This window comes from Homalodisca vitripennis, chromosome 5 (assembly GCF_021130785.1).
Source record: "Homalodisca vitripennis isolate AUS2020 chromosome 5, UT_GWSS_2.1, whole genome shotgun sequence".
In the NCBI taxonomy this organism is placed as follows: domain Eukaryota; kingdom Metazoa; phylum Arthropoda; class Insecta; order Hemiptera; family Cicadellidae; genus Homalodisca; species Homalodisca vitripennis.
Window position 1 is genome coordinate 116,189,180 of NC_060211.1, and position 15,187 is coordinate 116,204,366.

A 15,187-nucleotide genomic window follows, 5' to 3' on the forward strand; every position below is an offset into this window, starting at 1 on the left:
TAGGTACTATGGAAGCGATGACCTGACGTTGGAGTACACATTTTTACCCCTCCGTGTTAGAGTAATAAAATTTAATTTACTGAACTTATTCAATAATCAGTCCCAAAATAAACCAATAATTGTGTTATCATTCATTGCTGCATTTACTATTTCACTGTAAACCTTTATCCTCTCTTATCTGTATGCCTTAATTATTTTATGTTTAGTTTTTAAAACTACAGTTAATTTAATGTTATTTTATATTACTATTATTAATAAATAATATATTTACTAGTATATTACTTGTCACTGCTATGTTGGCTGCTCTGCTTCAGTCTCCTACCAGACTGATGACATGTAGGTGAAGACGAAGATGTCATCGTCCCTTGGCATCCTTTCTCAGCTTGGCATGTGTAGATTTCTTCATCCAACTTAATCCTCTTCTTTTGTCTTGTTTTGTGTTTTCTTACAAATTTTCACACAATCCAACTTGAAAGCTATTTCTTGCCGTTGAAACACTGGTTTATATGGTACAAGTAATTTCTCTATTCATGTAGTCACTGGAATTTCAGAGTCAAGAAATGAATGAACTATGCAGTTAAATTGTTTCAAAGTTTGTTTCAAAGTGGCGATCCCACTGATGCCACCAAATTTGTGAAGAATCTGAAAAAAAATATTTAAAATATGGTAGATACCGCTGCTACCACCGGATGGTTTGGGAAAAACAATGCATTTTTTATACCAAAGTTTAAACTAAAGAAAAACGGTTTATTCTACTGTTTGATTTAGTAAATTTTACAATTCTGAAATGTTAAAATAGGAGTTAACACTTCTGATTGTAAGATGGTACGTTACTACATAGTTTAAAGAACAATTTAGATAATTATTATAGTACAGATACAAAGAATCACATTTTACCAAGTCTGAGACTTGATCTACACTGCCTTTCTGCCCACGCAAGTGCAGACTTTGCATTGTCAGCTGTCTTTCTGCTGACCTACTCATTTACTGTCAACATTCCTTTACACTTAATAATAATTATGATGTATTTTGTCAAATATCAAGACTGTACAAGGAGGATGAAATATTTATAAAACAAATAAAGCATAATTTCTGTATACATTATTTGTGTTAGTTTAAATTAATAATCATCATTATTTGAACTACAATTCCCTTTACTAGTTATTATTTATTACATAATAATAAATAGTACTCCCCTGCATTTCCCTTTATTATTTAATAGGAATTTTTTTTGGTCTGTTTGTTTTATGGTCATGGTCGCTTCAATATTTACATGACTATTTCACTGTATGTATTAAGTAAATTGCTCTTATTTCAAAAATTTTACTTTAATTTAGTATTATAATGATCTGTTCCTAATGTGAGTTTTAGTTCAAATAATATTGAGGATTAATTTAAATTAACACACTAAACAAAGCGAGATAGGACTTATGTTCTTATGAACTTTTTAGCTTGTTTTTATGTCTACTACCATATCCTGAAGTTGTGCCAACATCTCACGAAACATCCTGTAGGTATATATATAGGTATATATAAATTATATTTCTTGGCTTCAAGATATATATGGCTTCAAGCCAAGAAATGTAATTTAAGAAATATAATTTTTTTATCTTTCAATGTTATTTAGTTTTTTTTTCTATACCTACCTACAACTACTCTTATTTCAACGAAGTTACTTAAAATTCTATAATATTATGTTTACAATTTGAAAATGTGTTTGTTTACACTTAGTATAGATGATATTAATTTTGTTCAAATGCATTAATCAGTATTGGTTGATTATTTCGATGGGTGTAAATAAGCAATATAGTTTGTTGATATTGATTTTATAAATTGCATTCACTTATCGTAGTGTGTCCCAAATATGTAGTTGCAATATTTAATGATTTGGTTATAATTCATAATTATACATACACATATTTTATTCAAATATAAACTCTCTAAAAATAAAAAATGAAAAAATAAAACATTTAGGCCTATAAAAAACAACAATATTGCAAACATCAGACTTTATCTGAATTTTTGGAGACTTTTATAATACACATTTTATAATGAAAATTTTACATAAATTCATTTTAAAAATACTTATTAATTTTTAAAATATTATTACAAATATTTTATTAGAATAACGTTATTTAGCAAATTTTATTATAAATACAATGGCATATCCTTTATGTAAATCAAGTGAAAAATAACTGAAATATGACAAAGTTAGTACGTTCTCTCCATATTCTCTCCATAGTAACTCGAGTCAGTTCTCTACACAGCAATTCAAATTATTTAGGTGATAAGACATGTTTTTCTAACTATAAAATCTAGTTCTTAAAAAAGTGTTAAGGATAGCAATATTGACCTTAGGCCAAAAATACTAAAATAAAATTACTAAAAAAATGAGAATAACAGTAAAATAATATATTATTTTGTTCATGAAGCTAACAAAAACTTACCTAATCTATTATCTCATTGTATGACTACCCATTTTCACCTTAGGCAAAAAATACTAAAATAGAAAAAAATGCTGAACAAATATACAAATAACAGTAAAATATATTATTTTTTTACGAAGCCAACAAAACCTTACCTAACCTACTACCTCACTGTCATACCTACTCAAAGGCCCTAGCTGATAACTGAATGCACTGCCCAAAGATTTACCACTCTACTATCTTAGGTTCAATGGTATATTCAAAAGCAAACTGCCTTATCTGAGGTTTTATCTCCTCTATCCAGGAGGTATTTTCTCTTTTTAAAATTTTTTGTTGCCTTTCCTTATTTTTATTTAATTTATATTGCTATCCTAGTCACTTGTGAAGCACTTTCCATTTTTAAAGTCAACAAAAAATCCAGTTTGTCTTGTTAACTTGTGAGCTACCCTAGAAAAAAATAGGAGAGACACAGACCTCCCGCTGCCACAGCTCGATGCATACTGAAGATAGGAATGGCACTAATTAACTAGTTGAAATGTCTGCTGAAATTGAAATACTGTCACAAATTTTGACATTTATATGAGTGGTACAATGGTGTATTGATTTTTAAAATGGCCACTCAATGTACACGTCATAGATCGTAGTGGTTGGCCTAGCCTAGTTACTGAAAACTAATTGACAAAAACCAGTGAAAAACTCCGTGAGAATCGCCTATTTTAATATTGTTTGATGATGTATCTCTCAACACATTGTTGCAAATGTTAACAACAATATTTTGTTGTAATGCTACGATTCTTATTATGTACATTTATCTATTATATTGACAGCATATGCTTGTATAATTAACAGAATTGGTACAGTTATCCTTTTACCCGAATGCGATATCACTAAGTTGTGAATTGTAGATCACCCAACTGCACAGTCAATACTGAGCAGTGTCTCGATGACACCCACATGTGCTGTTGAATGTCCATACATATATTCTGCCTTATATTGGACATCATTGTGACAAATTTGTCCCTCTTTGAAGTATACCATCATGATATTTGAAGACTAATTTTAGTAATAATTTTACATCACACTGTAAACTATTTAATATTGTTTGTTACAGGTGTCTTCTGGCTGTCTGAAGATATAAATAAATCTCTTCAAAGATTCAATAATATGTAAACTCTGATTTGATAATTCCAAAGAAATAGAACTTTATATTTCAAATATGAAACAGTAATTGGTTCTCAGGAAGAATCATGCCTGTTTTATTTAAAGGGCTAATCAAATTACATTTAAATATAGTCAATTAAAAATTGTTAACTTACTGGTAGCATTTTACTATGTGCTACCAGTGTCATAATGATATTTAAATTTATTATATTAATTTTATGACATGGGACTTTGTAGTCTTCGAAATTTCTGCCTGACAAATTGTGTGCTTCAGTTGGTAAGTAAATAAGCAGTTTTTCTTACAATTAAAACTTTGTGGCTTTGATGTTTATTCTAAACATTGTTACAAATAATAGTAAATACTTACTTGTGGAAAAGAGTATGCATTTTTAAAATGCCTAAATAAAATAATAGATGGAAGGAATTTCCATAAAATATGAATTACTAGGATGATGATCTCTTGGACTAGAAGCTTTCTTTAAGATTAGTCAAATTAGAATACTGTGAGACGTTTTATCTTCAACTGCTCCACTGTCTAGCGCCAATATTATAATACATACATTAATTTTGAAAAGAAATATGGCTAAAAACTTATGAGTGTCTTCAACGCTACATGTAGATACCCATTTTAACTGGCTCACCTTATTTTGAAATAGTACCATACTGATGTTAATAGCTACCTCACCCTTTCCCTGTTAACTTTAAAGTAACTAGCACATATGTAATATTTTTAATCAACTTGTTTTTAAATATTCTGAAAGTAAATGACATTCAACAAAACATAAAACTATTGAAAACGAGGTTGAAGCTCTTCAGTTAAAATTTGAATTCTATAAGTTTTTAATCCTAAGCTCTAAATATTGTGGTAAAAGATTCTTAAACTATTGGTTAGGTACATCTTTTAACCCTTTGAGGTCTCAATAAAAATTGCTTCGACAGTCCTCAGGTCTTATTTAATTTCTGTTAGTTAATATCCGGTTGACCTATTGTCGACATGCGAGCGTTCAGCGAAACTGCCGCGGTCGACCTATAGTCGACGACCGATCGCAAAGGGTTAAATTACTAGAATAAAAGTAGAAATATACTAGAATTATAGGTATCCCTGTTACCTCTATAATTAGCAATATGATTATTAATATGTTTATCGTTCACAATGCTAGTGGACACTTCACTCTCGACCAGACTCTTTATTGAACTCCGGCTGAACAGTGGAAATTCAGCCATATATGATAATGTTACTGGTTGGTTGCTAGTGATTGGCGTCTTATCTCAACAGCTATGTTAGACAGCACGTTGTAATGTTTCCACAAACTCTTGATATAGAAGTCCAATTCTGAGTTCTCGAGTGTAGTGTTCATTATATGTAATTATATTGACTGAGCCTGCAGTTTTTTTGATGAAACTCATTAATTATTGACGATAAATTCATGTATCTGAATTTTATCACGAGTACAACCCAAAGGTGAACATATTAGATGTATGAAACCTCTTTTTCTAAAGTCTTCTGTCAGGTGTTGGAAAGCCACACTATAACTATGTATTTTAAGTTTATGGTGAAATTTAGATTTAGTTATTTGGCTTATGGCATTGTTGCATCATTTGTTGGTTTTTATGAGCTAAATAATTTTTGAAGTACTGCTGTGATCTGCCGAATTGCTCTTTAATCACTGCTTGACTCCTACTCCCATATCTAGGTATTTTTAAATACAGTCAGCAAAAGCTAGTTCTTCATTTTCATATTGAATGATAGTGTTCTTAAAGTTTGTCTCAGTGATCTTCGCACGTACTTTTAATATATATGTCTTCAATCTCAGAAATTTGGTGTGAAGATGTATATTGAGCATGTGGGGTTTTATTTAATTTAACACAAGACTTTGTAGAGCGTATAGAAGAAGGTTTTGATGGGAGTAGCCTGGTCATTGGTTGTTGAAGCTGTTTTTAGTATCTTTTAAAGTGTTTATAATGAGGTATGCTAGATTTGTTTTACTTGTGTAGTTAAGATGTAGTCCATGTGTGGTAAAATGGTATCTTTTTAATAAGTCTCTAGATCAATAAAATGTATACTGTTAGTTCTCTCTAAAGATTCTCATATGTAATTGTTAGTCATTACTATTTTATCATCGGCTGGGTCATCCTTTCATAAATCATAGCGATGTGGAATAGCAGTAATGTATACAGCACTTTCCTTACCAAGAGTCTGTAGTTCATCCTCTAGTTTGCTGTATATTATTTCTAAAGGTTGTCTCTAGAGTATCATTTGACCCAGCTAATATTATTAAAGGACAGTCAAGATCGCAGTGTTGCTTAGTACTTTTTTAAGTCAGCACCTGGATTGAGTGACTAGTCCACTCAGCTTTACATTGTTTCTGCTGTACTTTTCTACTATCTCAGGGAGATCCTTTCCTTGGCTATCTATGTAGAAATCAGCTTTTATAATGTTGCCATCATAATATCTTTTTTGGTACAGGGATTGTGTAGAGTTTGCTGTTGGATTAGATTTAAAAATATTTTTATTATGCTTGATTTCTGGTGTATTTTTGGATACAAAGGCATTTTTTCAGTTTTATTCAACCTTAACCTATTGATTGTGGATATCTTGTCCATCCAGAAATATTGCTACACATGGTCTTGTTAAGGATTTTTTTGGGTTAATCCTAGTAGAGTTGACTCCTTCCAGTTTAAATTTTTTTATTAGGAACATTTTCATTTTCTTGTTTATCGGTTGTCTTTTTAATATTTTTATAATCCATATTTCTTTTAAGTTTTATCATCATTGTTTTTAAAAGGTCTCCCGTTTGAGGTTGAATTTTTATGATTATTTACTAATATAGAAATTTGTGCTCTTTTAGTAAGAAGGTCAGTCATTGTCAGTGTAGGGATGATATAACCAGTGTATTTCCATGGTTTGGTCTTGAGATTAAGCTGTAAATTTATCTCAGTGAAAATTATTGTATAGATTTCACAATCATAATAATTTATCTGTTGTGGTGTGGGTACAATATCTATATCCAGGCTTTCAGATGTACCCAAATAGTTGCTCAGTGCCAAGACAATCTTTGCTGCATGGTTGTAGTTATACCTCTCCAATGAGTCCAGGTATCAAGTCTTTGATTAAAACCAACAGTCTCCAATGTGAACCTGAGCTCTCTGTTTCTGGGGCTTAATGATTTGGTATTAGGATGAGTGATTTATTATTTTAGCTCAAGAGGTAGTAATATAATGTGATCCAGATTTAAAAGATATTTAACTGCCTAGGATATTACTGGATTCATTAGGTAGATATTGTTATTATAAATCAGAAAGTAGTTTAGCAAATCATAATAAATACATACAGGTTCCTCACATAACCAGTCTAGGTTTATAATAGACCAAGGGATAAATCTGAAATACCATCAGTTGCAATTATTTTGTATTGTTTTTCATTTATTTAGATTGTTTAACATGTTTGTTTGATGATGGATCCTGAATGGTGTTGTTTTTTAATTGTGATTCATTAATTGACAAAGATGATGTATTCAAATTGAGAGTCAGTCATTTATTTATACTATCCAGGAGGTCAATTTTGAGATCATTTGCAAAGAGATAAATAATGATCTGGTTCTAGAAAAAGTAATATTACATAGTAGAATACAAAATTAATATATAAACCATAATTATTATTATTATATTTTTTTTTTTTTTTTGAAAAATAGAAAAGCAAAAAGTTAATGCCTTTGTTGGGTTTTGAAAATTGGCACCCAAGCTCAGAGGATATAACTGACAGATGCCTTATCCAACTAAGTCACTTGTGATTGAAGATAAGATGTAAACCACAAGTCCTTAGGTCACTGATAAGGGTTCCAAATGATTTGTATCATGATTCAATTGGAAAAACCCATTTTTTACATGATCTCTGTTTACTCCTTAGTGTGTTAAAGCTAGCTATTTCCTTAATATCAATGCTTTACCTGAATGTGTTGTGTGAACTTGGAACATAAATTAATTAATTTCGGTTGAAAATTAGTTAATTGACAGTACTATAGTTTGTGGTTTGAATGATCACTTATCACACTTAACATTACAATTATAAAAACTTATTAAAAACACGTGCCTGATTTGTAGGTGCTTAAATTAAGGACTAATTTCACTCTTGCACATTTTAAAACACAAAACAATTTAATACTTCAAAAAAATAAAATAAGGCCAATGTGTTCATAAGTGCTAATCTCGGAAATGGCTAAACCAATTTGGTTAATTCTTTTTATAAAATATTAATTTCAGAAAGATTTTAAAAGTTCCATGAAATATTTTGGAATTCAGAAAAAAAGTAGTATTTATGTTTCACAATCCAAATTTAACTGACACTAAACAGCTGTTGACACTTACAACTAAATTTTGACTGAAACATTTGTTTAAAATTGAATTTTATAAAAAATTAGTGTTACAATTTACGGTATTTGATAAGTAGCGATTAAATGCAGATAGCAAATAAAAAGTTAGTATTGTATGTTCTCTTTTTTTTAACTTTGCAGTAAGGACAAGGTGTGTAGGGGGATGTGTTTGTAGGGTGGGGGAATGGAATACTCACATTGTTAAAACCAACACAGATCGATCTCTCATTTTGCTAAATTCATTGAACAAACCAGGTATAGCGAATGTTGTGTTTGGAAACAGGCCTTGTCTGAAAGCATCATGTAAATCAGCCAATTTAGTCGGTACAACAGTGTGTACACTCATTGGCTAATATTGCTTTATTGCTTTTATTTATTCTAGCTCAGAAGGAAATTTTAATATATAATGGATATAACAAAATCTAATTATAAAAAACAAAATTTTAACGAACTATCTTCTTTAACATTACATGTAATACAAATGTTGAAAAACTAAAGACAATTTTGAGTCATCTGTCATATTGAATTAAGTACAGTCAAATTTTCCATGTTACACTACATAAAAAGAAAATAAATCTATGATGGTTCATAAATATTTTACCAGTTTTCCAGTTTGAGAAATTTGTTTAACAGTGACATGGCTAATTAACGAAACTAATTATTAAACCCTGTATTATGTATTTTGCATTGTAATAGTGATGTTAATGTTTACCCAACTTGGTGTGCATTTGGGTATATCATTTGACAGATCATTCAATCATTTTGTTCTGTGATAGCACATATTTTACATTGATTATTGGATTGATTATTTTATGACCTACCAAAACCTTCATGCTTTTTGAGTTGACTAGGAAGTTTAACATTAGTTTTCGATTTCATATTTATAATTTGATATCGTATACTGTGTAAGGATAAACTAAACTCTAGGCTTTGTATCTTTACTATATTGAAGGAAGCAAGTAGTTTAACTATTATTTATTTAACTATTAGTTTAACTGTGTTTACTTTTCGTATCAATAAAATGTTTTTAAATTGTCTTTTTCAGATTTTAACAACTTTACGACAAGTATTTGACTTCTTAGGATATATGTGGGGACCTATTCTTGCAAATTTTTTTCAAATAATATTTGTTATATTTGGTTTCTTTGGAGTTTATCAATACCGTCCTAGATACACAATTGCAGTAAGTATTTAATTTAGTTTATAAGTCAGTTCATTTAAAATTGAACTAAATTAGATATACTGCAATACTTAGTGTAAAATAGTATGTACCAAGCTATTATTACTATTTTTCTTTTTCTTTCAAAGTTGAAAATGAAAACTGAATATTACCTACATAAGACAACATTGATGGTTTTGCAATACAATAATAGATTTAAATGTTTCACATATGTTAGCTTAATAAAATTAAAAACTAATTGCCAGATTGAGAAAATAAAATTTTAGTGTTAAAACAAAAAATAAACTGTGTTTGCTAAATAAAACAACAAATAACTGGTTTTATTTCCAAAACATATACAAAAATAAAACTTATGCTATACAGAAACTATAACTTCTGTGTAGTAATATTTGTGATATGTAGTGTTTAGGAATGAAAAATCAACAACTCACCTCATTAAAAGTACTTTATATCAATTTTTGTTGTAATGTCAATAAAGCAGATTTTTTGTTTTTAATTTTTGATTTGGTAGTACACGAAGGTATAGCGAGGTATGAATAGGTAATGTAATACAGGTATATGTTTGTACACAGAATTCAATCTCCAATTATCTGCTCCCAAAAATAGATATGATCTTTTTGGTATCAATAAGAAAAAAAATAGGATTCCAACAACTATTCAGTAGGATATTCCTTTGCGTTAGAATGATAACAAGAATAAAGTTTACATTAAAACCTTCGTTTTACCCTTGAACTTTAATACAAGCAATAAATTATTTTTGTTGGAAATTATTAATATGTTACACCTAGTAGCACTGCTGTAAAACTTTATTCTCTTTAAAATCAAAGAAATTTAAGAAAGGATGATAATATTTTTTTATACATTTCCGTGCAAAAATGTACCTATTTGTATTTTTCAATAATATAGCCACATAGGATGTCTATGTACATACTTTTTGAATTACCATAGAAATTGTAAATCTTTATAGCCTTATTGAAATACTACAAATGGTAATAACTCAAAACTTAGCTTTTAGAACATAAAGTTAATTGAAATTTTATTTTGAGGCAGAAATAAAGAGTGAGTACTAAAATGAGTAATACAATTGTTGTTAAATATCACTTAGTGATATGCTAAATTTCTGTTAACACGTTCAAACTGAACCTTTTTTTGGGCACACCTGAAATCGCTAACTTAGTTTTTTTACCCTATTGAATTCATTTAGCATTATGATTACATAATATAAACACTGTTTTTAAAAACTGTATTTTTTTATATAAAAGTACTCCTGATGCCACCTGTACTAACTGTGTGGACATGTATCACATTAACCAAATATTTGGCTTAGAACTCTTGATATAGTACGTACAGGCATATACAGGGTGTACATAAAGTCGTGCACTGGTATAATATTTTCTAAACGATAACAGATAAATGAACAAGATTTGGTACATCAATACTACACCTAAAAATCTACTTTTTGAAGGAACTATCAGTTTTCTGTAATATCATGGGGACGTCCCGCAAGGAGTCGGAAGGAAATCTTAAATAGGAGCATAGGGTCAATATGCACATCATTTTAAAGGGCTTATCTAGCAGAGTTTAATGCCGCAAAACCGCACTCAAAAAGAATTGATCCAGTACAAAATGGCGGCTGTTCAAAGGTTTTACTTGGTTACATTTCATTAGTAGCCATAACCCCGGTAAAGCAAAACTGCAACCAAACGAATACTGCAGATAAATACTACATTATGATTGTCAGTTGTACAGAAGTGAATTATGACGTAGGTTTTATCCTCAAGGGGTACAAATATGGTCCTAATATATTGATAACGGGGAAAAACCTGATAACAGTAACAATTAAAAAGCTCTTATCTTTGGGGTCGCAGTTTGGACTTTCCAATTAGCCAGTCTATTCATAGTAGGCTATTCTAGTTTTCTTGTTTTAGTAGTGCTGTCCAACCTTTCTATCAGTGCACTTTAGTACAAAAGAGTTTGTCGTATTGCTTGTAGTTCTTCAACTACACTATGTTGCTTGACGAACGTGAACGTATAACACTTCTTATGATGGTTGGTTGGGGAAACAACGGACGATCACACTCGAGGAAGCATGCCATTTATTTCATGACTACTTTCACGAGAGGCAGCCAATTTCTAGAACAACTGTAGGGAGAACTGTTCAACGCTTTATGGAAACAGGAAGTGTTTCCGATCGTCATAGACAGGAAGGCCCGCTACTGCGACAACTGAAGGCAACTCTTTAGATGTATTGCACTCATTTATTGAGAATACGCAAGAGTCCCTACGCTCAGCAACACAAAACTCATGACATCTCTGTTACGTCTGTTAAAAAGATTCTGAAAGGGTCTAATTTTAAGCCTTATAAAGTTCATTTGGTGCACGAACTCAACGAAGTTGATTTCGATCGACGTATAGAATTTTGTGAAACTATGATGGCCAAAATAGATTGCAACGAAATTGATGCAAACAATATTGTGTTTTCAGACGATTGTTCATTTATGCTGAATGGAAGTGTAAACAGGCACAATTGCCGTTACGTACTAGAGTAGCGAAAATCCTCACTGGATGCGGGAAGCACATACGCCAGTATTCACTAAAGGTGAATGTCTGGCTTGGTGTGATAGGTACCCAGTTGGTAGGTCCTTTCTTTATTGAAGGAAATTTAAGTGCAATATCATATTAACGTTTGCTAGAAAATGAAATTACACCAGCACTTCGAAACATGTTTGGAGAACATTACCAGAATATCTGGTTTCAACAGGACGGAGCACCCCCACACTACGGCATTGACGTAAGAGCCTATTTTAAACACTGTTACCAATATATTAGGACCAAATTTGTAACCCTTGAGGATAACCTACGTCATAATTCACTTCTGTACAACTGACAATCATAATGTAGTATTTATCTGCAGTATTCGTTTGGTTGCAGTTTTTGCTTTACCGGGGTTATGGCTACTAATGAAATGTAACCAAGTAAAACCTTTGAACAGCCGCCATTTTGTACTGGATCAATCTTTTTGAGTGCGGTTTGCGGCATTAAACTCTGCTAGATAAGCCCTTTAAAATGATGTGCATATTGACCTATGCTCCTATTTAAGATTTCCTTCCGACTCCTTGCGGGACGTCCCCATGATATTACAGAGAAAACTGATAGTTCCTTCAAAAAGTAGATTTTAGGTGTAGTATTGATGTACCAAATCTTGTTCATTTATCTGTTGTCGTTTAGAAAATATTATACCAGTGCAGGACTTTATGTACACCCTGTATACTAGTAATATTGCTAAATAACATCATTTTTGTAGATTAAATGTTTATAAACACTTTTTGATGAAAAGTGTTTTTGCATAAAAAGTACCTAACTATGACGCCACTGTGGCATACTAATGGTGTTGACATGCAACGCATTTATCAAATAATAATAGTGAACATGGTAAAAAATAACAGGAATCCAAGTCACCTAATAGTAATAGAAACATTTGAGAGACTGGCGGGAATCAAGTCAACTAATCAGAACAGTTGACTACAAATCAGCTGATACTTAAGTTGTAAACATAAAAAATAATCAATACTGATTTTTGGAAACTAAGGACGATTTGGTATTCTTATATATAAATATGAACATTTAATGTAGCAAAAATTATAACTTATTATTAAATAATAAAAAAAATCTGTGGCTTAAAAAATATTTCTATATTTGGGTGTCACCAGGATTGACCGTTTAAACTGAAAGTCTCATTTTCTCTTTTTGAAATTGAATTGTACAACTTTTTACTAGTCTGCATTATTTTAATTTTATGATTTTTTTTATTTATTTGACATCTATTTGTTGTTGTTTTAGTATTCAGTTTGGTGTGTGTTTTGGTGCTGTTGGAATGTTTTTGTTGCCTGTTTCTATTTGAACGCTTTTGGACTAGACAAGGTAATTCAGAATTACAAAAATTGTTTTGTTTGCTTATTACTAAACTTTGCTGTATAGAGTAATTGATCAGAAACTAATAACAGTTTTTTAAGTCAAATAAGTTATTTACATATTACATTATTTTTAAAACATTTCTATTTTAAGGTACCATCAAATAATAAAAAAGCATACCATAGAAAATAATTACAGTATCAACTAAGAATATTTAAAAGTAATCATTATATAACAAAAAATATATTTATGTACTATTTGTAAATTATCTTATGTCATGTTATTCATGAAATTTCAACTCCAATTGAAAGTTTATAAATATCCATCAATTGATGCATTATAACTTGTGCTTAGAACTCAGTAATTACCTAAACGTTTCAAAGAAGTTGTGCTTACATTTCTATGCCTTATATGGATTTGGAAATTACTGTATTATGATTATGACTTGATGAAAATGTTTAAACTTTTGGAACAAAATTAAAAATATTAGAAGTTGAACTATTTGCCAAAACTTTTGTTCCTGTTTATTATTTTTATACTTATTATTTTACAAATATTTTTATAGGAAGTTTTCTAACAAATTATTATGCTTAAGTTTATTGTAAAATCATCGATATTTATAAATAATTTGTATTATGTTACTTTTAATAACAGAAACTATTTATATAGACTGTGCAGGCTAACACTAAATTAAATGTTGGGACTGTCATACGAGGGCTGTTTTTTAAGTAAGGGCCGTTCTCCCGTACACGGTAGTAGTTCGCGTTCCTGCCGTAACGAGCGTGCGCCCCGCCTCCCGGCATTCTTAGCGAACAACTTCATGCCAGTTGCAGCTCTGTAGCTAACCTGTATGCATTACTGTGGATCTTTAAAATGTTTAAGATTATCGAATCACCCGCCGCGTGTGAGATTCGGTCAGTGATACGATTTTTGACTGCAAGAAACATGTCGGCTGCTGACATTCACCGTCAGCTTTGTGAGGTGTATGGTGCCAAGGCAATGAGTGAAGGTAAAGTGCGGAAATGGGTCCGAGAATTTAAAGATGGCCGCGAAAATGTCCACGATGAAGATCGCTCAGGCCGGCCATCTGTGATCACGGGAGATTTGATTACTGCAGTTGACGCAAAAATTCATGAGGACCGACGGTTTCACAAGATTCAAGATGTCTTTATTAGTCATTAAGTAACATAATTAGTTACAATAGACTTCGTCACATTATTGGGCAGTAATACTTAAAAAATTAACAATTTTTATAATTGGGAGACTTATTTTAAAATTAACAGGAATGTTGCAAGATATAGGAACTTACAAAAACTAATAATTGGTATAAATAGAGAGTGGTTGTATAAAATTATTTAAGAAATAAGAAAGCATTGTAGGGTAAATATATATAAAAAAACACAGAGTGGACAAGAAACACAAATAACACATACAATTAAAACCCAATGAAAAATGTAAACAATATAAATATTTAAAATATGTAAGTCAGGTGGTTAAAACATAAAATCTCCAAACTATAAAATAAAGGTTAAAAAACTTAAAACTTGACTAGACAAAATTATAAACTTAAGGAACTAATATCACAGGCCAAATATTCATCCACAGAGTAAAATGCCTTTTTCTTTAAGCCATTTGCTTACAACTCGTTTAAACCTATTTATATTTACAATCCATCCTCCTTTTGGTAATTTATTAAATAGTTTTATTTTCATATAGATATGACTACCTTTTGTTTTTCAAGCCTGGTCCTTGGCAGCTCCTAACATGTACTTTTTTCTAGTTTTATAAGTATGTTTGGTTTCTCTAACAGTATAACTTTGCAGATTTGCTTTCACATCCAGTAAACAATAATATATATACAAACAGGGCAATGTCATGATATTTAAATCCCTAAAAGCTTGCAGGCAAGATTCCCTTTCATTAAGATTTTTTATAATTCTTATTGCTTTTTTTTGCCAGACAAACACTTTATTTGAATGGCAACTATTTCCCCATAAAGAAATTCCATAGACTAAGTGGGAGTGGAAAAAGGCATAGTAGGAGGTTTTATTAGCATTTCTTCGGTGATGCAGAGTTTCAATTTGCGCAATAGGAAAATTACTCTCGCCAATTTAGTACAAAGATTTTTCTATATGGCT

General features: G+C 30.7%; 1 protein-coding gene across 2 annotated transcripts in view; it reads left to right on the top strand.

Moving 5' to 3' along the window:
* LOC124362777 (sodium/potassium-transporting ATPase subunit beta-1-interacting protein) overlaps positions 1-15,187 on the top strand; it is a 63,637-nt gene that overhangs the window by 1,879 nt on the left and 46,571 nt on the right. For both annotated transcript variants that reach the window (XM_046817556.1, XM_046817557.1), the window contains exons 2-4: positions 3,538-3,864; positions 9,003-9,140; positions 12,978-13,058. In XM_046817556.1, coding sequence (XP_046673512.1) covers positions 3,811-3,864; positions 9,003-9,140; positions 12,978-13,058 — 273 coding nt within the window. In that variant the 5' untranslated portion in view covers positions 3,538-3,810. The remainder of the gene's footprint in view (positions 1-3,537; positions 3,865-9,002; positions 9,141-12,977; positions 13,059-15,187) is intronic.